Here is a 27,003-nt window from a genome sequence, read left to right as displayed (position 1 = left end):
TTTTTAAAAACGTTGTTGTCCACAAACAACATGGGCATGAATGGGTTAACCGTTAAAACAACCAAAATGATAACAACCTGAGCAATCATTCCCTACTACATCACAATATCAAGTTCTCAATTTGTTATCAGACTCTGCTCGGAAACTCTTTTTAGAGGCTACGAATCAAATCAATCTGAGTTCTCACTGAATATAGGGGAATTGTGGGAAAAACCGACACTGTGGTTAAAACCGACACCCCACAACTTTTCCTAGAAATCAAATTTTTATTCATTTCATAATGATACATTATTATTAGTACGTTTATGTAGAGCATTTGAAGAAAAATTGGATTTACGTTAGTGCGCCGAATGTCATAAAAATAAACAAAACATACTCGTCTGGATGTAAAATTTCGTTGGTAGATTTTAAGGTTTTAACAGCAGCGTTCATACTCGTCTGGATGTAAAATTTCGTTGGTAGATTTTAAGGTTTTAACCGAACAAAAACTTTTCAAATCACCCCATTTTTCAGTACCTATTATTATCGGCCTTTCCTATGATCAACTAGGTGCATTGAAGATGAGTTTGAGAAATTCAATATTTTTAATTGCTTTTATAAAAAATGTGCGCTGTTGGGGTAAAACCGACACCCTTTGGTTAGGGTAAAACCGACACACTGTTAAGATGGTTGTGTTTACTTGCGATTCATTACGAAAGGCTGGGGATCTTTGTGACACTTCAATTAGCCTATTAGAACACTATAGTAATAGCTGAAATGCACAGAAATACTTTTATTGAGTTTATTTCTTATAAGTCTCTTTAAAAATCAAAAATTGGAATTTTTGCTTATCTGATTCTATCGCAGCTTTTGCTATTTCTGCAAAAAGCTCATCAAACCGAATTTCTAGTGTTCTCTTGGTTTGTCATAGATGAACTTTATCACAATGAGACAATGATACTATGTATACCCCAATAGATCGTTGATGATCAGAGTCCGAAAAATCAAATCTGAAAAAGATATTTTGACTAAGAAGTGTGTGTGTGTGTCACTTATAAGTGAATGAATCTAATTAGCAGAACGTAGAACGCTTACAAATCTTCTCTTACGAAATAAAATGACACTGGAGGTTGCAATGATGTGCGCAAGGATTATTTGGAAATACTCATATCAATAAAGAATCCTATAGCATAAAATACTCTTATTGATAGTACTACGCTTTCGAACTTTCTTTCCCTCACTACATGATGAAGCAATAAAAAGCACATATTTGCATCATACATACTCGCACTTTGTTACTCACGCATATATCTAATTTTTAATAAAGATAAAGATTTTAAAAAAGTGAAGAGAAAATAAATTAAATGAGGTGTCGATCTTACCCCTATAGGGTGTCGGTTTTACCCGCAGTGCCTACAAAAAGTCACTTTGTTTTCCAAGTTTTACAACCAATAATTTTTAATGAAATTAATTTTTCGAAGCGCTGAAAAAATTAAGTCTTGTTAAGAATTTTCTGAAGAAGAATTGTGCATTATAATTATAATTTTATTGGTTTTGTGGCAACTTAGAAAAAGTGTTAAGCTTAAGGTGTCGGTTTTAACCATAATTCCCCTACCTATAATGTTCCATCGGCAGGCAGAAAGTTTAGGTTTCTACCAGGTTAATCACCAGAAACTTACGCGTATTCCCAAAGACTCAACCACGTGAGTTTAGAAACTAGGAAAGAAGACGAGGAAGAAGTAGCATCACTACCGACTCGCCATAAATGAAATTGATCAAAGAAAAACACGATGGGAGAAAAAAAAGAACACAAAAATAGTAAAAACAAAAACAAATAATTTGTGAAAGGGATTTTATACTACAAATATACAAATGAAATTATTATTTTGCAAAAAAGACTTTTTTCGTATATTACATGTTTTTATGATAGTCTGGATAATGGTTCAACTATCCTCATGGAGTCGTTAAAGTATCCCCACCCGTGAGGATACTTGAGCTATTTGACATACTAAACAAAAATGCATATAATTTTAATAACACGTTACTTTGGTTTACAAATTGTATCGCATATAGTAAAGCAATGTTTGAACAATATTGTCCTAAATTTCAATTCAAGATATGAAAAATATTGCAAATGACAGGGAATTCCTTGAGATGCTTCAGAAAAACTAGATAGTTGAAAATATTGCCTAGTTTCAGTCGCTTTACTCTTGTTAGTTTTCTCATCAGCAAATCAGAGCTTCTGCGTTTGGCTACTGGAGACATCACTTTGGACCATCCTATTATTTTAGGCGTTCAGGTACCTCTATGTGAACTGTTTGGATTTGTGTCAAGCTGGTACCAATATGGAATCTGCTTTGATTTATCATCTGACTGGCCCCAAGTTGATGTCAGTTACTGATGAGTAAAATAGGAAACGCTAATTCAACTTATATTGTACACATTCAATCGCAATTCACTCTACAGCAGTTCAATGCTTCAGCACGGCTTGCCTGCTTCGATACTTCACGCAGCATGACTTTTTTCCTCTAAACCAGTGATTCTCAACCTGGAGTCCACGAACTTCTAGGAGGCCGTTAAGTCGTTGTTGGGGGTCCACAAAGAAAAATATATTTTTCAAATGCATATGGGTCATTCCACGCGAAGTGATCAAGGCACGTGTAATCGACTTTCATGGATTTGAACCAAATTTGGAGGAATTGTTCATCTAGGTAAAAAATCCAAATTTTTGTGTCAATCGAACCACCCCTCGGTTCATGGGAGCACCCCCGCCGTTTTGACAAATAGCCAAAATCCATGATTTTCCTTTGATCATATCTCCGGTTCTATTTGCTCTAGAGTCAAACCGCAAGATGGTTTTTGAAGAAAATTATTCAAGGAGGCTAGAAAAATATTGATTTTAGCGGCAGTGCTGCCAACTATGTGATTTTTTCAATTAAATAATAAAAGGTATTTTTTCTCTATACATATAGGGTTACTGTGCCCTAATTCATCTTAGCACCTCTATTCATCCCACCATTTGAACACATTTGTTAGAGCAGTGTCTGCTATTTCTATTCAATGCATTAGCTCAAATGGTAGTATCAATAGGGGCGCGTAGTACTCGACTTTTTGCTGCGCTCAAGCGCAAATATTTCGAAGCCAGATTTTTTGTGGTACTGCTTCTTAAGAACGAAGCAAAGATGTTGATACCTATTTAAGCGCAATCAATTCACTGTAAGCCGAGCTATCAGCAAAATAGTGTGACATGCTGACTAGTGAGATGAATAAGGGCTCGTTTACCCTATTTGAATTTTCAAAATTCTAATGCCATCGTGTTAGTCCGACATTTTTACATGAGAAACACTTATAATCTCAATATGATTTGAGCGGATCCGTTTTGAATGGAAAAATAGCAATTTTCCATATAAAATCGCAAGCGAACAACACTAAAAAACCAACTTGAGTATTCTGAGTTTAAACATAATTTTTCGTGAAGTAAACGAGAAATGATGAAAAACTACGTTTTTGGTTTGCTTCTAGCAGATCGGGGTAGATTTTTATGACCACTTGAAGATTTTCTCAATTTTGGCCAATAAAAATGGATTTTTATATGAGAAAATGCGAGTTTTTCTTTTCAAAATGGCGTATCTCAGGATGCGCTCAAATTATATTGAGATTATAAGCGTTTTTTTTAGGTAAAAATGTCTGAGGAACACGATGGCATTAGAATTTTAAAACTTAAAATATATGTATTGAGAGCAAAATTACAACTTTTATTATTTAACTGAAAAAATCACATAGTTGGCAGCACTTCCGCCAAAAACTAATATTTTTTCTAGACTCCTTGAACAATTTTCTTCAAAACCATCTTGCGGTTTGATTCTAGATTAAATAGAACCGGAGATATGATCAAAATAAACTCAAGGGTTTTGGCAATTTGTCAAAACGGGGGTGCTCCCATGACCCGAGGGGTGATTCGATTGACACAAAAATTTGGATTTTTATATATAGGCCCTAGATGAACAATTCCTCCAAATTTCGTTCAAATGCGTGAAGGTCGATTTCAAGTTTGCATATTTTTTATCACTTCGCGTGGAATGACCCACATTGAAGTTTCAAGTCTTGTTTCCTATCAAACTGAAAATAACATATAGGTAGCATACAAAATCGATGTTTATCCGTGCGGGACCGCAGCAACCCAGGGTGATTTCTAAGGGGTCTGTGGTACAAAAAAGGTTGATAACCACTCATCGAAACTATAGTTTTTACTGGACTGCCTCTTCCGCTCATCCAAAAATCCAAAAAAAAAAAAATCAAAAATGGTAGGCTTCTAAAATGCAAATCAAAAATTATCTACTAAAATATTAAGAATGACTTCTATTTTTACTAAAAAATCTTATCCTTTTGGAAAGATATTGATTTGTGCCCCAGAAAAGAAAGACGAAGAATGTGTTCGGTCAAAATGGCAAATTTTGACATTGCATACGGCATGAACATTGAATAAAAAATTACCGAACTGTAGGTTATCCTTCAGGTTATCGGCTATACTTATCATCACCATTCCGGTCGCCATGCATTTAACAATTTAACTATGGCAATTTGGCGATGGTATAGGAACTAGCCTATTTCCGTAACATTGCTAATCAATTTTATACCGTACGTGCCCGGCATGCCAAATTAACGGTAATCCATCGTTCAAGGTTGATTTAAATGATTTCAAATCAGCTTTGAACTTCCACAGTTTGTGAAGTTGGAGCTCGTACAGATCATTACACCTGATAGCACCGGCACAGTGGATGTATTTGGATCGAAACAAATTATTAGAATAGGAGCAGCTGTGTAGAATTTTAATATATTTGGCAGAAAAGGAAGCTACAAAGCTGATCTACTATTCACAAATTGTAGGCACTTGTTTACAAAGAATATGTATCTAATAATAGGCACAGAAATCTGACATAAATATGAGCTAGTACAATTTTTCGCGAGAACTCTGGGCAAGCTTTACATTACAAATCACAAACACCTCAAATTTTCGCTTATGTTTCTTTTCTGTGATATTAGCGTTGAAAAATTCAAACCCGCAGGCATGAATCCATGTTTCGATAACAAAACAAGAGCACGCAAGAACATGGTTTTAAGTTCCTATTCATCCTATTTATTTTCAGTTATGTCTAGAGACTCCTTTTCTTGCCGAACATCACGCTTGACTGGGGGTTTGCGTAGGATCACAATTAGTGTTTCCATTTTTGGAGCTAGCATGAACCCGCGGCTAGTTTAGTTCATTCACTAAGTTAGTGTCGGATTCTGATGAGACGAAGTCGAAACGCAAATTCCTTAACAAATTAACTATCATTGGACTTTTGGGAGTTTTGTACAATAGAAATATTCTGAATTACCAATATGTTGCCAATAATGAATCTTCGTTTATTTGATTTCACCTCCAAAACGGTACAATTCATACAAATGTTTTCAATAATAGTGGAGAGATATATGCATAACATATATATCATGATCAACCGCCACATACTGAAGAGATGAAATCGAAATGTTGAGTCCAACTTTTATTGGTAGATATTGAGCCCTTCAGCATAAATGCTTTTACTCACACGCGAAGTTTAAATCGAACAGACATTCCTATCTACAATGATATCGGCGAATGCATAAAAAATACTCATAATAAGCATCAATGAAATCGCGTGATCGATTCAAGCATTTCTCAAAAGCTTTACCAGAAGCAGTCTTATATCATCATTTCAACAACAACACCTTCTTACTGCGGCGGTATTTAAATTTCCATTTTTCCCTTTGGTCCAATTAACGATTGCTTTCTGCCTGACTAGACTTCATTCAAACCGTCACGAATAAATTCGAATGATACAAAAGTTGGCCTAGTCAATATGATGCTCAACCTGTCTACAGATGTTGTCGGTATGTATTAAGCTATTTTACGCTCCAATAGTCATGCTATTACACGATGATACAACTTATCTTTCATCTCTTGTTTGGAGGGTCTCCAATAACATGCTTGTTGTAAACACCGCTCGCAGTTGGTACCTCCGAGATAATGATATCTATTTAATGGGCTATTAAATCATTTGTGGTTAGAGATAATTCCATACAACAGTCTATTGTTATCTCCTCTCCCTCTCGCTTATTAGAAGAGAGCAAACGTAGTACCTATATACCTATTCATCGTGCAATTACAATCATATATTTCTCTCTTTCTCCACTATACAGCACAGCAAAAAATCTCCATCCACGGGAGCATACCGTGAGCAGTTATCCGTCTTGAAACACGCACTTGACGATGCAACTGTCGATTGTTTCATTGAGCTCCCGGTACAAGGAGCGGCTACACCGGCTCTGGCTGCAGAACCCTCTAACTCGAAAGAACCCAGCCCGGCCAGTATCAAGCTGAAAGTAAAAACCAAAAGTCGCCAGCAACGGGAAAATAGTCTTCGTAACACTTTCGGCTGGACACGAATCGATGTCCTAACGATGCTGGTGGTGTGCATTTTCCTGGCCTCATTCTGCTTCTCAGCCGTGGTGGAAGCTCTACAAACGCTTTCCCATATTCACCACCAGGACGCGATGCATTATCCAATCCCGGTGCTGATACTCGGATCCATGGGAATAATTCTGAATGGGTTCTGCTACCTGCTTATCGGTGGCTACACGTACCATCAAGGTAGCTTCCTGTATATCACTTCCAGTGGAAATGTCGTTCTGGATCGTGTCGTCACTGGTGACGGCATGCGCAGGGGCGAACGACGACTCTCCGGCTCGCGGAAACACGTGGCCGCTTTGTCGAGTGTACCGTACGAGGCGGCGAAACGGCAAAGTCTGCGAGAGATGATGAGAGATATTTGCAGTAAGTATTCGTTAATAGAACTGATTCCGAATGAAAAGAAATTCATTTTGTTCTCTGTGTTTCAGGTACCCTATTTGTGATAGTTTGTTCCGTGATCGTACACTATACGAACGAAGACGAAGGCACGTCCAAATTTGTTGATCCACTGTGTTCGATCATGTCCTGCGTTGTTCTGCTATCACTCAGTTATCCTTACAGTAAGTGTATAATTTGTTACTAAACTTGAGGGTCGTGTTTCTTGGTCTCGCTTCCTAAAACGAGTGTGCCTTTTCGTTAGCGTAATTCGTGAAGAGGATACTTCCGTCGTAATTCGCTAGTTTATTGCTTTCTTCGGGCTGCTTTTTATCTATAAGCCTGTCAATGTAAAACACATTTAAGCTTTCAATATAGGGGTCCCGTTTCAAAATATCGGGTGTGGCAGCCGCGTCTGTTTTTGAACGTTAATAACTTCCATAATACTTAACAGAATGATTTGATTTTTACTTTACGAGCTCGACAACATTTACAAGATTCTTATATTTAATATTGAAATGTGTACGATTACCATCAATAACGGAAAAATGATACTATGAGAACGTTATAAACGGACGATCTGATTGGTTGCTGTGTGCGGCACGGATCCATGACCAGTGCAAAAGTGATAAAAGGTCATGCTACGTTTCATACGTTAGTCTTTAAAAATAAACTGCTGACGGGGATGGATGTCGCTCACTCCGTGCGTCTGGGCCATGGCGACAAACCGAAGCAACAAATCGATCAACAAATTAGCCCTTATAAGCGCTATTAAACCACTCAAAAGAATTCAATTTAAAAATATTTTCCTTCGCCAACTATTATTTTTATTTCCAATGAGTGGAAGGATGCATACATATGGAAAAAAATCGAAGGTTTCACGCACCAAGCCGCAAATCTTGAACAGAAAGAATTGTGAATTTCTGCCGATTTTAGTAGGTACACCCATCTTGTCAGATGCCCGGAGACTTTAAGTCAACACTGGGAGAGAAAGCGATTATTAGGATTCATCTCCGTGTTAGTAACCGGGCATAATTGGAACAGAAGTCTCCCACCCGGAGAATAGTTTTTTGGCAAACAAATTAACCCTGATCAGCGCTTTCAAACCACCCAAAAGAATTAAACCTTTTCCTTTGCCAACTATTATTGATGTAGAACACTTCTATCGTTTCAATATAGGAGCTTCGCTTTAAATTTTTCGGCCGGAATTTTACCCGTGTTTTTGAACGTGTATTAGATTGATATTTGCGCTAACTGATAAAAAATATCTACAACAATTTTGTAACTAACTAAGGCTTCGAAACTGAACCAAGTACTAAATCGGGGGTTGTATGCGAGTGCGACATCATTCGTGTATTACACTCGTACTGGCTATACCAGCACGTCTTGTTGGCGAATCCCTCGTTTGCTGAGAAAGGGTCACTGCGCAGATCGTGTCAGTGCCAGAGCACCCGTCTACCAGGCGCGTGATAACAGGTATATCAATATCATCCCCCGTCATCTGCAGCTAGCCATTCGAAATGACGAAGAGCTGAACAAACTGCTCTCCGGCTCGACTATTTCCCAGGATGGTGTGTTACTTAATATCCAGGCCATTCTGCTGCCAAAGAAGACCGAAAAGAAACCGAAGAAAGCTGCTACCACCGGAGAAGAAGAAAAATGCTGGTGATGGTGGTGAGAAGGCAAAAAGTCTAAAGGCCGCTAAGAAACCGGCTGCTAAGAAGGCCAAAGCTGTTCCTGTTCCTGCAACGGCGGAAGCCGAAGACCCCTAAGCCAACGAAGGCCCTCCGCATCTGTCAAAAAAGCTGCCCCGAAGAAAAACACCGCCGGCATGAAGTAAATTCGCGTGTCCTCAATATTGCCGAAATAGTGCTTTTCAGGGCTAACAAAATCCACTTGTATCTTCCGTTAACACTGTTTCCCATGAATTTTCTAGCTAAAGCAACAGCACACCCATTCAAATAGTGATAAATATTCTCGATTTTTCTCATCGGCAAACACGTGGTTTATAGATCCAATAAAATAAAAGATGTTTTCTGTCACTAAAAACAAACGAGTGACTACGAGAAGATCATTAGCGGTTTTTAGCCAAAATTAACGATGAGTAAATAAAAACAACGGTTTTTTGCGTTAATAACAATTAACGACAAACAAACCACCACCGTGCACATTAATATGGGCTGTTTTAGACTAAATAAACAAACAGCGAATACAGAAGTACCTAATTGGCTGTTTTCAGTTTTAATAAACGAACGACGAGCGGTAAGGAAAAATGTTTGGCTGTTTCGATGACAAGGCACAGACTAATACTACGTTCACACTACAAGTTAAAACGTGTTTTAACGCTATCCCAGTCAAAAAGGGCAAGTTGCTGGCTAGCAGGGGGCTATTTGCCAACTCGGATGCGCTAATAGCCCTACAATTTGCTGGCAATTAGGGGGCTATTTTAAATGCAACATTTGAGCGATTTGCCACCGTCATTTTTTGCCGCTCTACCCGCCCTTAAACCGCCCCCAAATCGCCCAGAGAACGCGCCATTTAATCGCCCTTGATTGCCCAATAATTAAAAATAATAATTATTTTCGGATTCACTATCTACTCACATAAAATTATCAGTACACTACGTAATCACCACCAGACTATAGGAAGAATGGTTGGTGAAATTCGTATTGCACACCAAAACTTACCACAATCTGACTTTCATTTAGACTTTAGGTCAGAGATCTTGTTCCACTATACTTGCACACGATTCCACAATTTCCCACATTCATTGGCTAAATTAAGTGCACTAAACAAACAAAATACAAGCGGAAACACGCCAATTGCTTAAAAAAAACAACAATTTTAAACTTAAGCCAAACATGAACCACCATGTTTGAAAAATGCAAAAAACAACCAAGTCCATTTCAGCCGCCAGAAAATTTGTCTAAGTATTGAAATTGCCTTTAAATCGCATTCGCAAATTGCATTTGTTCCTAGGGGCAATTAGCACAGGCTAGTTGAGTCAAACGTCAAACTTTTTAAATCGCCTGACCATGTCCGTCCGCATTTTTTTTGACAGGGATCTTGATGACATTTTTCTTGTTGCTAATTAGGGACGATCCATAAATGACGTAGCATTTTTTAAGTGATTTTTAACACCCCCCTCCCCCATCGTAGCATTTAGTCATAAACCTGTAAATACCCGCCCACCCCTGGTAATTACGTAGCTTGACGGTAATTCTCCCCCCCTTGTCAGCGAAAAATATAAAAAAAATAAAAAACGATGTTAGTTATTCCCCTTTTAAAAAGCTACGTAGCATGACATAACCCCCTGCCCCCTGTCGTCACACATCATCACAAAATACAATACTCCCCCCTCCCCCATATAATGCTACGTCATTTATGGATGATCCCTTATTATAACATATTTTAACTCTGCAGTGTGAACATGGTATAACAGACATAACACTCGAAAATAACGCTTCACTCGCTTTAACGGCCATTTTAAACATATTTGTAGTTGGGACTGGGACCACATTTGCAATTACGACGCCACTGACATATGAACTAGCATACGGGGGATAGACCACTAGTGAAAAATTGTTCTCGAACCTGAGGGGTAACCCACCAGTAAAAGTGTTTGGGATTGTGAATAAAAGGTAGAGCTAGTGTTCTGGGAAAATTGCCGAATTTTTTTTTTTTGAGGGAATTCCATCATAGTGTTATGTCTGTTAGTCTGTGGGCAAAGGACCAACTACATACATAATTAGCGATTTTAAAGTTGAACAAATAAAAGTAAATGAAGAACTGTTAATACGAATGCTGCAATGTTTACTATCTTCTGAAAGGTTTAACTAAAACCAGTTATTTCGGTACTTCTAATAGAAATACCGAAACAACGGTACACTATAGTTGCTATATTCATAGTTAGGCGGAGACACTGCGCGGAGCCAATTGAGCATGTCAAAGATCTTTTTGGGTGCATATGGTGATTATGGTGTAAATTATTTTACTCTTTCCTTGTGCTATCGAACATAGTGAAACGAAAATAAACAATATTTGTTTTCTGTAACACCGAAAGATATTCGGCCCAGTGGCGTAGTAGTGGGGGGAGGGGTGGTAATAATTTGATGAAATTCGAAAAATTTGAATATGTTCAACAAAAATGTGCCTAATACTTTAAATACTAAATACTTCTCTAAGTTTCATTTGCAAAAGATATCTTCTGAGAATATTTATTGTAGTGAAATTTAGTAACAGACCTCAGCACCTACCGGTCGGCTCGTTGTGGAGGCTAGGTCTACCGCCGAGGACAACAACAAATAGGTCATAGCGAAGCGGGGAGCTAAATGGTTCCTTATATCGTAACAAAACTGGGAGCTAATTGGTTCACGAAACGGACTTCGGTACCGAGTGAAATTCCGCCAGATTCTGTAGTCCTTCACTGACGGCGAACATAGATTGGAGAGTGTGCGAGAAGCATCCCCATAGCGAGCATCTCAGGCGAACCCTGCTACTGCACGGAGAACGACGACCGGCAAACTAAAGTGGAAGACGAAAGCCTTCAACAAAAACCTCTTTCTTGAGGCATTTCGGCCGGACAGCGGGATCCAGAACGTTGAAGCGGCTGATCTAACAAGAAGGGTTGTGACGGCTTGTGACGCTACAATGCCGCGAAAACTGTAGTCACGCATGTACATGTCTCAGAGCCAGAAGGTGAACTGAGAGAGCAAGATCGGAGAGTGAGAGGGGAGCGCAAGGCGACGTTGTGGGAAGCCTGGGCCGCTTTAAAACGGGAGATCAAGCTTAGTAAGCCAGTTTACCATAAGAGACTGTGCTGAGAAGTAGACGCCAATCCCTGGGGGACGGCGAAGGTAAGGGCCTGTCTAGGCCAGCTGAAATGTGCGCTGATAAGCTAAAGATAATCGTTGAGGGTCTCTTCCTGAAGCGCAATCCAACTACCTGGTCGCCGACACCGTACGGCTAAGAAGAAAGAGCAAACACAGACGAGTGGCAAGTGACTAACGACGAGCTCAAAGAAGCGTCGATGCGACTAATATCAAAGAAAACCCACCGGTCCGGATGGAGTACCAAATGTGGCACTGAAAGCTGCGCTTGTGGCATATCCGGACATGTTCAGTGTGGTACTGCAGAAGTGTCTAGCTGAAGGCAATTTCCCCGAAATGTAGAAGGTACAGAAGTTGGTGTTGCTGCCAAAGCCAGGAACACACATGGAAAACTCCTCGAAACAATTATCCTTAACATGCTGACGAAATGCATGGAGGGTGAGCGTGGACTGTCCAAGATGCAGTTAGGATCCTGCAAAGAAGTATCGACATTGGAGGTAATTCGGACAACGCTCGTGAGTACCGAGAAGGTAGTTAAACAGAAGCTAAGAGGAGATCGATACTGCGCTACTAGCTGGGAAACCATCGCCGCAGCGCTGAACGTAATAACCATGCCAAATCCTGACGAGCTACTTTCAGAGTAGTGCTGCTGTACGAAGCGAACGAAGGGCAGAAGTCAATGCGAGCCACAGTGGGCGTTCCTCAGGGCTTCATTCTCGGTTCAGCTTTTTGGAGCGGGATGTACGACGGGGTCTTGACACGGTGACAGGATAATAGACGCGATCGAGAACTGGATGAACAGGGTGGCGCTGCAGATAGGTAACTACAAGCCGTAGGTGTTGTTAGTCAGCAACTGCAAAGCGGCTCAGAGGACGCAGATCGATGTCGGAGGGCATGTGATTGCATCGAAGCGTGCACTGAAGCAATTGAAAGTGATAATCGACGACCGGTTGAGCTTCATCAACCACGTAGACAACGCCTGCGAAAAGTCGGCGACGGCAACGAACGCAATAGCGAGGATCATGTCAGACGTCAACGCCCCGAGAAGCAGCACGAGACGTCTGGTATCTAGCGTTTCGTCACCGATACTGCAATATGGGGTTCCTACCTGGGGACAGTACACATTATCGTCTGGATGATAGCCATTTGCATCACCCGGCGGAGGACATCGAGTGCTACAATCGAAGGAACACCAGAAACGTAAGAAAGATGGTGAGAATCGATTCGATGACGACGTGGCAGCAGGAATGGGACAATACGGAGAATGAAAAGGAGACCTACCAACTAATTCCAAACCAGTTGACGTGGGTCAATGCTTTAGCCCATATGTCTATTATGTGTGGTATTACTTCGAGGGGAGCTAATTGTGCTTTATCGCCCTCTTTGTTTTACTCACGAGTTTCCCTCAGTTAACTCGTAGCCTCGCCCGATTCATTGCTTCATTACTATTTCATCATCCTCGGCATACATTAGGTCGTTTAGACCCTCTGCATACCTAAGCCATTTAGATCCAACCCTATATGCGGGTGTACTTCCGTGAGCCATTTAAATCCCGTTTCCGCAAGCCATTTAGCTCCCAGCTTTGTTGCGATCTAGTTGTATAGTTACCGGCGGTAGATCTTTCTTACTCCGAGTGAGAGTTTTCCGTCAGCGGAATTTCTCCCAATAGCTATACCCGTTTCCGTAAGCTATCTATCTACCAGTTTTGTAGGGTGCCTAGATAGGTTCGGCGATTCCGGGTGCAGCGTGGCATCCGGTACACTGGCGCCTCGACAACTTGCTACCGGTGCACTACGGTTCGAAAGCCAGGAGACAAATCTCCTTGCGCCCAAATCGTTGGGTTTAGATATATGGAGTCTTCGGCAAACTTTGGAAAAATATTCGCTTATCATCCTGTTCTAATTCAACCAGATTAGATTGCGGAAGTCATCAATGTAATTTCTTTCTAATTATTCTGCTTGCTGCTCTTCTCGTAGTTACGAAAAACTGACATCGTCTACCGACGCTCTTCAGATATGCTAATTTTCTTTATTTGTTACCATTTCTAGTGAAGGAATCTGGAATGATCCTACTGCAGACCATTCCGGACACGATCGATATTGACATTTTCGAGAAGTCACTGCTGGAAAGTTTCCCCGACATTGTCAGCGTGCACGATCTGCACATTTGGCAGCTGAGCTCGAATAAGTATGTGTCCACGGCGCACATAATTTTTGAGTCCCCCAAGGTGAGTATAAAAATAATCGATTGAAGTAACGCAATGAATGTCTAATTACCATTCCTCCACTAGGTATACACCGCGATCAACGATCAAGTTATCAACTTCTTCCACGATCAGGGCATCAACCAGGTCACCGTTCAACCGGAGTTTAAAACAATGGTTCCAGTGTTACCACTATTAGCTGCACCAACTGCTGCTACCGGTCCCGCCAGAAACAGTCTGTGCTTGATGCAGTGTCGCCAGGTGGCTTGTCTGCAGAAACACTGCTGCGAAGGAATTGTTAAAGAGGACTGCAAAAAGGTGCCAGACTCCGTTGATGCTCTTCAGCCCCCAGCAAACGATCGCAAGGAAGTCGAAGAGATCCCAATGGAGATTCAAAATAGGCCAGAAATAGTAATTAGTGCCAGTAGTACCGCAGGGTCGGTACACGAAATACCTCAAACCATGATCGCGGAAGTAGTAATAGAAAATGAAAGTGAAACTCAAACCCCTCCCATCTGTACAACGACAATAAACGATGAAACGAAGGCTTAATAAGAAAAACTAAACCGTTTTAAGCCGGTAGTATACTATGTCGAACCAAAGATAATTAGATCCCTAAAAAGCGTCCACATTCCATCCAAAATAAAGCGATTAGTCGCTTTGATATTATCGATGCTGTAGTAGAGGTATTGCAGGCAGTGGCGCTAATAAAACAGTAACCTCGTGTCACCTGTTTTCCACCACAGATGGGAGTCTTTATACTTGTTGATAAAGTTATGAGCTTTGTCGTCGAAGAAAACTACGATAATTTGATGTTGAACGATCTGCACAGACAAATAGTGTACTGCCGTCGTTAGTACAAAATCCAGTAAGACTGAACCCTGACGATAACGGAGGAGAAATAATGCATGAGTCGAAAAAACAACGGACACTATTCGATAATTGTTACGCTTATTGCAATTTCAAAGTGTTAAGTTTTAACCGTTTTCCTTATGTCTTCTTAGTAGCATGAGTTTAGCAAAGAAGAACACCAATGTGTTCGAAGGTTTACATTGATTCCTAGCAGAGCAGATTTTAAGATATTCGTTTAAGTGCTATTGTGATAATTTAATTGCGACGACAGCCATACTAAAATTTACATAACGACTAAGATGAATTATGGTACACAATAGAAAACGCAATCGAGCGTTTAAATTTTTTTGGCATTTCTTCCATCAGTAACATAGTATTAATGGATATTATAGACAATATGAAAATAATATAAAATCGTCTTTCTTGTCTGAAGAGCTAAAAGAAAATTAGTAGCATCGACATCATGTTATTGAATAATATACTTCACTCCAGATTAGTACGCTGCCTCGAAATCCACAAACAGAGTCCGTAATTTGTATTTCCAGAAATTATCTAGAATTTGTCGCAGGGTGAACATCTAGTCCTTCTCAAAACCCGCTTTGGTATTGGCAGACAAATAATTCAGCCAACACGGTCTGCTAAACAGAGCACGAGAGAGTATTTTTATAAGCGGCATTGAGGATCGTTATACTTCGAATGATATTACACTTGAGTTTGTTGCCCCTTCTTGAAGATAGGGCTTATGAAATCATCCAACCAATCCGAAGCTATTTTTTTTCTTCCACCCAGAAAGGAAGAGATAGAAGTTATCGGAGTATTATATCTCCCATAACTTCTATCTCTTCCTTACAGGCCCGTGCGCAGAAAATGCTCATGGGGAGGGTTTTGATTTTTCTACGTTTCACATAAAAGAAAGGTTAAACTTTGAAGATTTTTCATGAGACCTGGAGGGCCGAGTATTGTGTACCAATCGACTCAGCTCAACAAATAGGGTAAATGTCTATTATCGAGAAGGAATGGAATTGGTTAGTGGTAGTGTCTGATTGGTTTGAAGTAGTTAATCCTACCAACTAAACTTAAATCTCTTGTATCTTGCCATCTTCATCTATCCGAGGCCACCATTACACCGTAAAAACATTGTTCCTAAAATCGTGCATAAAGTACCCTGAATTCTGGAACATTCACGTTTTTACTTTACTTTACGAAAACCGGACTATGAACGAAAATTATGTGTTTTATAATTATGTTCAATTTCGCTTCAGTAATGCCCTCATAACGTTAGTGGAAATATTTGGTTTGTTTTGTGAAATTCAGTCACGGTTGCCTTGTCATTGCCAAATTGATTTTCTGTACGAGAACTAATTCACAACTTTATGATCATTAATCTCAGTTGACTCATAATGTTATTCATAGATAGTTCGCAAAATCAAAACATTGTCAATATTTTCTTGTGCTCTATTTCATCCATCCATTCAATCCTCATGATCTAATTCATGATACCTAATATATTAGACACGACTTACCATTCGTGCTCCTAAAATAATAAACAAAATCATGTAATATTATTCATGTATTCGTGAACTCGTTCATGATTCTTAGTATAATAGTCACGACTGACCGTGCGTACCCGTGAAATAAATCACAAAATTTTAAAATGTTGGTCATGTCGTGAACTGGTTTATTTTATCTAGTATAATAGTCACAAGTTACAATTCGTGCTTATGAAATAGTTCACAAAGCCATCAAATATTATTCATGTAATCGTAGACAGGTTCATGATTCCTAATATAGGGGAGACTGAGGAGACTTGATCCCCTTTTTTATTTTTCAATCCTACTCCGTGGAATGATAAACAAACTATGTATTTTTTGTAGTTTTATATTGTTTCTAGGGTTGACTGATAATCATAAAAAAATTACATGGAAATATTATACTAGACATGAGCTATGAGCATTTTCGGAAAACAACAAAAAAATGGAAAATTCTTTGATTAGTGGAGACTCGATCCCTAATTTGGGGACACTTGATTATTTTTTGAAAACGTGTTTAAAAGAGCATGTAGGGTAATAAGCCTATTTTTACCCTGTTTCTATTATCATCCTACCAATCTGAAGCCTTTGGTTAGAACAGCGTCTGCCATCTTTGCTCAACGCATTGGCTCAAATGGTGTTGCGATAATTGGGGTACTCGATTAGAGTTTTTGCTGTGCTCAAACAGAAGATTTTCGCCATTCTCAAGACAATTTTGTTATTATATTGGCTCTTAATAAGAGGCGAATGACCTTAAGGCTAAAACCACCATAATCGAAATAAAAAAATAGCTCCTAATAACAAAGCAAAGAAGCTGAAATAATAAAATTAATAATGAAATAATGTGGTACCCTCCCTAATAGGGCAAAAATAGGTACCTAACCCCATTCAATGTTATAAATGTATTGTGGTATTGATTAAATTGTTGTGATTTACTATTTTTGGTACTACATATTATCCATCTCTCACCTGATTTTTATTACGAATTCCTCAAATCTCTGTGCAATGATTTGAAAGCTGTCGTTATTATGGTTGAGGAACGTCAAATGTGGGATGCATGGTTGCTACGTATGCTGTAGTAAACATTTACAGTTTATTTTTTGTATGATGAAGGGTTCATTTTTGACAGTTTTTTTTTGTTATTTTATGGCAACAATGACTTCAATTGTTCTGGTGTGAATTTGGTTATTTTCAGTAGTGTGTATGAAGCATGGCGAAGGGGATCAAATCTCCACGAATTTGAAGGGATCAAGTGAACCCATAGCATCTATTTCATCAAACTTTTGTACAAATATAGTTGAACAAAAAAATCAGCTCAATCATAGCGTATTCATATAATTGACATTCTCCTGTATTTCTGTATGCAAAAGTATAGTATGCAGTGGGAGACTTTATCAATTGTATAAAAGTTTGAAAATTTGGAAAATAAATCTTCTTCAGTTCTTCTGAGATTTTTTTCTTTAAATCGGTAAAAATTCGGTAACACATGTCCAATTTATTTTTTTGTGTTAAAGAAATCTTTGTTTAGATAAAACTACGCAACTTTCTAGTATATTCGATTAATGTATTTTGATCCGCCTTTGAGTTACAATGATGGGATCAAGTCTCCCCGGGGATCCTCAGTCTCCCCTATTAGTCACGATCCAAGATCCGTGCTCGTGAAATAGTTCCCAAGTTCATTACATATTATTCATGTCTTCGTGAACTGATTCATGATTTCTAGTACATAGTAATTTACGATCAATTTTGCATGAAGGTATCCCTAATCATATTCAATTTCATGGAACATGGTAATGAAATTTTCACGTGAACTAATTTCACAAAATTTGGAGTATTATAGTCATAGAATCATTCTTGTTCCGTGCGTGTTTTCATGAAATAACCAGCTGCTAGCGACCAAGAATGGGTACGAGCTGTAGATACAAAAAAACCATTATGGCTATTATCGTTATTAATTTGATGCCTTTCAGTGCAATGTCTGGATAGAAAACGAAAACTGCGCTGAGCGCCGCAAATCGTGTTCGTGATATAGTTTACGGCACAAAATCCCACGAACCAATCATACTTTTATGATCCAATTCACCTTGTCACGTTACTCCCTCAAAAAAATAGTAACCAAAAAATAGCAGATCGCGATAAGGCGAAGAAAAATTACGAATACCACGATGAAACTGCTGATATCATGTCAAATTACTTCTGGTGTCAAATTAGAAAGTAAACTCTAGAATAAAATATCACGATAAGATGAACAGAAATTACAAAACTCGTTACTGAGGTCCTGAAATCCTAAACATAAATCACACAACTCGTGACAAAAATATCAAAACTCGTCACTAAGATGCTGAAATCATGTACACAAATAAACTGTTGACTAAAATATCACGACAACATGAAAAAAAATTTTTGAATACCATGACCAAGTTCCTGCAAGCATGGACATAAATCACATTACTTGAAATATTCAAAATTGTGACTAGAATCCTGAAATTGTGAACATGAATCACTTTACTCATGACTGAAATATCACGATAACGTGAATGGAAGTTACGAAAATAGATCACGCTACTCTGACATAATAACCGGATAGTAAACTCATGAATAAAATAGCACGTTAACGTGATAAGAAATAACAAAAATCGGGGATTAACTCCTGAAATCATCAAAATCGCTTGACTGTCGGCTGTGTATGAATGTATAAATTATGAACAAGACTTATAACAAAAACTAAACATGTCCAGCGAACAACAGTAACCCATCCAAACATTCAAATGTAACGTCATGTATATAGTTGGGCGAACTAGTTTTGTAGAACTCAGAGAGTTTCATGAGTACTAGGTCTATTATTCATAATTTCAGAAACTTGGTCATGGTTTTCGTAAAACGTTCAGTTCACGAAATAACAATCATTTCTTCATGAATTTTTGAACGTATTTTTGCCTTTCTCCTATAGAACCGGTTTCAAGTGTTTCAGCGTCGATACATAGAATCTCAAATTCGTTGCTGTCGGTTCATTGTATGTATGTGCAAGTCGTACTGAATATGTATAGACATGTTCTCCATTATATTAAACATAATCAGCCATGGAATCGTAGTTTGGACAAATGAGAAAGACACAATTGCACCACTAGGCGGATTAAAACAGGTTTTTCTATGTAGGCACTACTTCAGTGTGGATTGTACTCGTGCTCTTTTTATTTTGTGTTAATCGTTCATGTTTTTTGGCGCAACTCGTTTCTTTTTATTTGCTAGCTGCTGCTGAGAATTTTCGGCGGCGGTATTTCTTCCGATACCGATGACCATTTTCGCGAGCCATTTAACTGTCATTCACTCCGACGGAGAGATCATCGTCTGTAAAATGTCTGCAGCTTACGATATCTCGATTTTCTCGGACATCATACTTTTTCCTTAGATCCCGGTGCAAACCCGCTGACCGACATTTGCTATGTAGCTGATCTACTCAAAACTAATACTAATATCGAAATATGCCGAAACGTGAACCGGTCCAGAGATGCCGACCAACATAACTTACATCCCTTTCCAACCACCTTCGTGGGGTTTCTTCCTTGGTTTTTTCAACGACTTGTTTCTAGAGTGACCGAACTCGAATAACACTGCTCGCTGTATAATTTCATCTCTGAACAGTAAGTTAATAATTTTTTGAATATAATTCAAAACCCTTATGGGAGGGGTTTAAACCCCTAAACCCCTCCTCTTGCGAACGGGCCTGCTTCCTTTGTATTCTTTAAATTGTCACTCTCCTAGAAACCCTGAATGAAAAATGGATGTCGAACAAGCTTCGTCTTTAAAGAATCCATCTTCCCGTTGATAATATTACATATTGAACTCGGTCGACCAATATCTGATCTACTTTCGGATCAAAGACAATCCACCAAGTATTCTGGAAATTTTGAAAGAACTGACGCAGCAGTATTCATCCGTAACAGATATATCGAAAGTTCGCCCAGATAAGCTCAGAATTGTGATATTTGGCCTACAGCAAGCAAAATTATCGAGGACGCAGTGGTCCTTCTTATAAGACTTGTCGCCTGTATCGTAGGCGACATGTCTTATATGAAGGACTACTGCGTCTACATTTTCGCTCACAAAGTTGAAATCGACGGTGTAGTCACCGATTCGAGTTTGCCATGCGTGCCATGCCCTTGCTCCAGTGAATAATTTTTTCCAATGACTACCACACTGTACAAGACAAAATGGTGTGTCCATTCAAACTCGTGTCAGGGCTTGGTAATGTGAACTCTCTTACCATAGGTTTGGTAAGAGAGTCCACATTACTAAGCCTCACGTGCAAACAGTGTTCGAATAATCCTACACACTCAACTGCATCTTCTTAATTCGGCAAATAATTTACCTAAAATATAACGGTGCTACCAAAAATAGCTGACATTTCAGAATTTTCTGAATATTTCCGAAAATCGTTATTTGACTTAACTGAACGATCGTCATCTAAAATGTTTCAACGAGAATTCGGAAACCAAAATACCGAGAGCAACAGCAATTTTGTCAAGAACCGAGGTCGGCATGCCTCATTGCCGTAAAACTATGGGGGAGAGTGGGTACACTTGATCCCACTTTTGTTTTTTTCTCATAACTTTTCAATGAAATAAAAATTTAAATTGCAATATTCGCCATTTTGTAGTCCATTTGAATTGTGAGAGCTATGAATAATATGTAAATCCGAATACTATATCCTGTCAGTAATATGAACAATTTTGAAAATCATGTCAAAACGTGGTTATTGTTAAAACGTGTTGTAACTTGATCCCCTGCCAGCTAGGACTAAAGAAACAAAGCACACCATGACTAATAGACACGAATGTTCAGCTAATTACCTGTCCTGATAAATAAATTAACTAGACTACCTTTGTAGATGCACGACAAACTTCAATCGCAGTTGAAAGTCAAGACAAGTATTTGCGGTAAATCAGTACTGTTTAACTGGCTTTCCCAAGCTTCAGTAACTTATATCATAATATGTTCACAGAAAAAAACATTTATGATCAATTAATAGTACCAGGCACTTTATGAAAATGATGTTTTTCTATTTCTATACATTTCGAAAGTGTTTGAGAGAGCTAATGATAGGAATCAAGTGTACCCAGTGTTACAGGAATCAAAGATACCTATTGTATGAGGTGAACAAAAATTTATTTTTTTTGTATGTGTTGTGATACTTTTTATTCGAAGAACGTTTTTTTTCTAGACAAAAGCCCTTAGAAAGTAATCGTACTTGAATATATTCATACATAATTAGTTCGCCGATCCGATACAACCGTTTAAAAAATGTGTAAAAAGATATTCGAGATTGATACCAAAACATATTTTCTAAAATATTGTACAACTTTTCCAAATCAAATATTATACATTAGATTTGTTTTTAAAACATCATAAACAATCAAATATTTCATTTTCTTTTTATATTGTGGTAAATTTTGATGTATAGATTATGAGATATGACCAAGGAATCAAATATCCCCAAGGATCAGGTGTCCTCACTCTCCCCTACTGGTTGTCATTCTGGACATCAACATCATTAGGATCCGCCATATTCTTTTTTCGTTTCACACGCGACGCAAGTGTTCTTGAAAGTGTTTCTAAAAATTAACGTTTCAAAGATGTACTGTGTTATACAGTATTTGGAAATCGAGGAGGAGTCGGTAAAGAGTCGCATACTCCAGTTATTGAGTAAGTAAACATATCAATACTTTCGTAATTTTTAGACATCCCGGGAAACTGACGGTTGCAAAGGTAGCATAACCCCGTCATTAAAGGAGGAGAGAGACCCGAGAGCGGCGGAAAGTGCTGCATATCGTGGTCTCAGTTCAACCACAGACTAACAGACATAACACTATGCGGGAATTCCCTCAAGAAACATCGATCCGACAATTTTCCCAGAACACTAGTTCCACCTTTTATTCACAGTCCCAAACACTCATTTACTGCTGGGTTACCCCTCAGGTTTGGGAACAATTTTTCATTAGCGGTCTATCACCCATATGCTTGTTCATATGTCAGTGGCGCCATTATTTCAAATGCGGCCACAGTCCCAACTATAAATATATTTAAAATGACCGTTAAAGAGGGCGAAGCTTTGTTTTTGAGTGTTATGTCTGTTAGTCTGTGGTTCAACGTCGATGTTGGCGATGATTTAATAGAGGCCTATTTCAAATATTTGTTAGTTTTTAATAAAAAATAATTAACAGTGAAACTAAAAAGTACCCGACGTTATTGTTTAAATTCCGAAAGTCGAAAGATTTTATAGAAAAACAATCAATAGCCGAATGTTCGGTAAACATTTTCTTTTTGGATTTACCGTAAATATCAGTTAAAATTAAACTGATCCTTCGGCAAAGTTTGACAGTTCTGAGTAAAATCAAATTACTGAGATTTCAGTTATAAGAGAGTTTTCATTTACCGAGACTATTGCTGAACAGTCAGCTGTTCGATTCTCAGCATTTTGTTTTGCTGGCTTCGGCAAAAAAAATTTTAGTGCGTACGTCGCGCGTGAAACGAAAAAAGAATATGGCGGATCCTAGTGATGTTGATGTTCAGAATGACAACCAGTATACCGTTTTACGGCAATCAAGCATGCTGACCTCGGTTCTTGACAAAATTGCTGTTGCTCTCAGTATTTTAGCTTGGAATAATTTCTTTGAGCGCTCTCTCGAGCTGGGGATCATGGAATTACTACAGGGTCGATACCAGTACCTAATCAGTCGCTCTGCTTGTTAACAGTGCAAAGAATCAAACGAACGTTTCTACCTAAAGTCTGCTGTCTTTATGTACCGTGTCAGTACTATCCAGTTTTTGCGTGCCATAAATGCGGTCTAAATTGTTTAGTTCGTAATACGTTTAATTGACCTTTTTTGGCAATAATCGTTTACGCCACCTTGACAGCAACGCCAAGTTGAAGATGTCGGTCGTTCATTGAATAAACATCCAACACATTAGACTAACATAGGATGACTTAATCTCACTGGGCGGTTGACGTAAACTATTGTCATTAAACGTATTATGAACTGAACAATTTAGACCGCCATTATGGCTGGATAAACAAGCAATGCAATCGAATAATAAAATTCGTCCCAAGCGCAGGGATGCCACTATTTTTCAAAGAAAATCTGGCAATTCAACTAAAAATGTCTGGCAAAATCTGGCACTTGTCAGCGACCTCAAAGTCATCGAAATTTGGTCTACATTTTAGTTTTCATAGAACCTGCATCAATGGATTTGTGTAAAATTTGAGACATTATTACCCAAATTTCCAAAATGTGCGTGTAGCAGCTTCTAAAACTTAAAAATCTGGCAAAAAGAGAGGTTTGTCTTTTTGTCTGGAAGCTGTCAAAACTCTGGCTGTGCCAGATAAATCTGGCATAATGGCATCCCTGCCCAAGCCAGTATGAACAATAAAGCAGCGTTACTTTCGTCGGTACGATATCGATCATTGATTTCAAGATGTTTGAAACTCATCAGCAAAATTCAACAGCAAATTTGCAAATGCAGTTTAGACTAACGGAAGTCGTCGTTATACAAGCCCACCACACTCGTTACTGATAACGATTAAAATTTTGGGCATAACGGAAAGCTACGCTATGGAAGACAACATGGAATACGTCGTTGAGCATGATAATGTTAGGAACAAGATACCCGTTTATATTGACAACCTTTAAGTTTGAAACCTGGAGAAAATTTTCCTAGGTATTTCCAACGGTGTTTGTTTCGTGAGAATGCGAGTGACGGAACCTATTCCTTCATATCTGATCGTTCAATTCAAAGCAAAATGCGTGACCAAATCTCAAATCACGTTGTGCACATATGAAGGACAGACCCCTGTGTGCCCTACGTTGTTACACAAGAAGACACACTACTTTTTTGTAAAAATTTATTGTCCAGTCTCTTATTATTACTTATTTAGTTACATTGCAAATAAAATTTATATCCATCTACAGTTTTTTGGTTCGTTGGTGTACTGGTCATGTAACATAACATCTGGGAGAATTCCTTCAGTATCAGCTGGCGTGTCCGTCTGGATTGGTGTTGGAGAACTGGGTAGATCCAATCCTCAGGTTGTAGTTGTATTAGCCGTCGATCAATCGCTACGAAGACGTTCCGTTGGTATACCCAGATAGTTTTGTTTTCGCTACATTGAAGAAGGTGATGCTCGATGCTATCTGTTCGATCAGGACAAATACTGCAGTCGGCGTCGGCTCGTCTATTCATTTTGTAGAGTTGGTAATTATCTTGCGATGAACAACTGAATACCACGCAGATCGTTGATCCGATTTTAGCAGCTTGGAGTGGATGTGTCTAAATACTTTCTTCCAGTCGCGTAGTGGATTCTCCCTCACTATTTCCAGTTCCTTCAGTTGTTTTAAGAAGCTGCAGTATATTATACTGGAGCTAGGCGTTCTTGCGATTTCATCAGTTAGAAAAGCAGATTCTTTCACCACTGTTCGAATGTGTTCGTATTTCCTGGGTATGGCCAGCAGATTTGGGGGATTGGCGTTGTGTTCTAAGAAACTCCAAAGAAAAGGGAGATCTGAAGCGATTTGTATCATTCTATTTATCAGCAAAACCTTGGCTTTGATCGGTGGTGAATGTAGATTTAACCCTCCTCTGTCTTTAGGAAGTATCAGCGTTTCGAAAGCTATCCTGGTCCATCTTTTCCCATACCATAGAAATGATCCAATTCTCGAGATAAACTTTCCACTATGCTTGTTTGGAAGTGGAATTACAGATGCTGTGTACCATAGCTTCGATGTTATGTAAGTATTTATCAAAATGACTTTTTGTGCGAGATTCAGATTTCGGACGTTGTTCATCGACATACACGTTTGGAACCCTCATAAAACCGCAGCCCAATTGCGGTCAACTGTGTCGGAGAAGTCTTCAGCAAAATGTATTCCGAGGATTTTTACTGTGTTTTGTATCTGAAACCACTCATTTTGTGGTGTCAAGTTTATCAGACCGATCCTTATAGCTTTAGTTTTCTGGGTTTTTATTCTTGCCCCAGAAACAAATCCAAATGCTTCAAAGGTGTTTAGAACAGCTCGCACCTGATAGTCACTGCCGAGAAACATAGAAATATCATCAGCGTAGGCGTTCAAAACAGCATGTGGAAATTCTCTGTGCAGTTTATCAAGCAGTGGTTGCAAATAGATTACAAACAAAAGCATTGATAGTGGATCCCCTTGTCGTACCGATCTCTCTATTTTTATTTCATTTCCCAGTTTGCCATTGATAAGCGCCCTGGAAAAACTGTTGTTTGTACAGTACATTAGTTTCATATCCAAAAAGAAAACTCCTTTCGGTCCGTCTCTATACGGAAACTATTAATAATCTCCGCGATATCTGGAACTCACCTAAGAACCACCAACGACTCCACCGTGTTCGCCTGGGAGAAATAAAGGAGGAGTTCGGATGAACGGAGCACTTTTGTTAAATAAACTTCACTGTTTAACGTGTAACAATCGAATGCAGCAGTAGCTGCTTTTATTACTATTTCTTGCCGTACCCAGCTACAGGGATGCCAGCAGCGCCCCTAAATACGGCTTTCCCTTCCCCCACTAACATGTGACATGTAATATAAAAAAAAATGAATTATCGGCCTCGTTAAGCTACAGCATTTGGGCCTAAATAAACGTATTTTAAGATAAAAAAAAGGGATGCCAGCTGAGCGTAACGTGCGTTACGATATTGGAAAGATGTTACGCTAAGGGCGTACACATCAGCACTTTTCCTTTTAAAAATTTCAACTTAAAATTATAATAACAATTTTTGTACATTTATCAATTAATCTTTATACAATGCAAAAGGTATTCGAAATCAGGTTTTCCTGTTTCAAACCTTACAAATTTCAGAGCTTACTATCTAGTAACAAAACGAACAGTTTGTTCTTAATTTTGGCAATTCATCTTAAAGCTTATAGATAAAACTCTTATCCACTTTTGCCTTTCGCAAACGTTTTGACCTCCTCGGTTCAGATTCCGACAATTTCGACGGAACTAAGTCAAATTTTCTTTTCACGCCTCTCCCGGGCAAATCCTGCTCAGGAAAACCCCTGAACGCTTCCTCCTCACTCATCGTGTCCTCAATATCATTCTCCTCACCCTTCGGCAACCAAGAAACCAGTGGGTTCCTTCTTCCAGGACTGTGGTCCTTAATTCTCACCTGGGAACGGTGTGCCATTACCGGCACGCTTCCAATTGAAATCTGGAATGTATTTTTAGAAAAGCGTTTTAGAAAAATTGCCTTTAGCCATCTCATATGGTTATGAGGGTTGTGGTTCTTGTACCACACCTCGTCACCCTCCATCAGATTATCAAAGGTATCAATGTTTTTTTCAAGGGAACGATTTAATGACCTTTCCCCACTAGGAGGGGAAGCCGTCAACATTTGTTGTTTATAATGCTTTTTTGGGTTAAGCAAGTCAATAAGCTTCTTTGGTGTATAGCTAAAAATTCTTTCAGATGGGAATTTTCCCTCATTTGTCAGACAACTATTTCTATAATTAAATAAAAATAAATTTAATTGGTCCTCCCAATCCAATTCTTTAGTTTCTGGTTCCATTAAAAACTTTTTTAATACATCCTTAACTGTTCTTACTAATCTTTCCGCTTGACCGTTACTTGACGGATTATAAGGAGGACTTTTAAGGACTTTAATTCCTTGATTTTCTAAAAAGCTCACGAAACTATAAGAATTGAACGGTGGCCCTCCGTCAGAAAC

The 27,003-nt window shown here is 38.8% G+C and overlaps 1 protein-coding gene across 1 annotated transcript in view; it reads left to right on the top strand.

The window, feature by feature from the left end:
- The window catches only part of LOC131688959 (uncharacterized), an 84,904-nt gene extending 69,775 nt beyond the window's left edge, over positions 1-15,129 (top strand). The window contains exons 3-6 of the mRNA XM_058973620.1: positions 6,199-6,832; positions 6,898-7,029; positions 13,722-13,900; positions 13,964-15,129. Of these exons, the coding sequence (XP_058829603.1) occupies positions 6,199-6,832; positions 6,898-7,029; positions 13,722-13,900; positions 13,964-14,428 (1,410 nt within the window). The 3' untranslated portion in view covers positions 14,429-15,129. The remainder of the gene's footprint in view (positions 1-6,198; positions 6,833-6,897; positions 7,030-13,721; positions 13,901-13,963) is intronic.
- Positions 15,130-27,003: the final 11,874 nt, after the last annotated feature.

This window comes from Topomyia yanbarensis, chromosome 3 (assembly GCF_030247195.1).
Source record: "Topomyia yanbarensis strain Yona2022 chromosome 3, ASM3024719v1, whole genome shotgun sequence".
NCBI lineage: Eukaryota > Metazoa > Arthropoda > Insecta > Diptera > Culicidae > Topomyia > Topomyia yanbarensis.
Note: the sequence above shows the minus strand (reverse complement) of the source record. Positions and strands in the feature narration are given on the sequence as shown.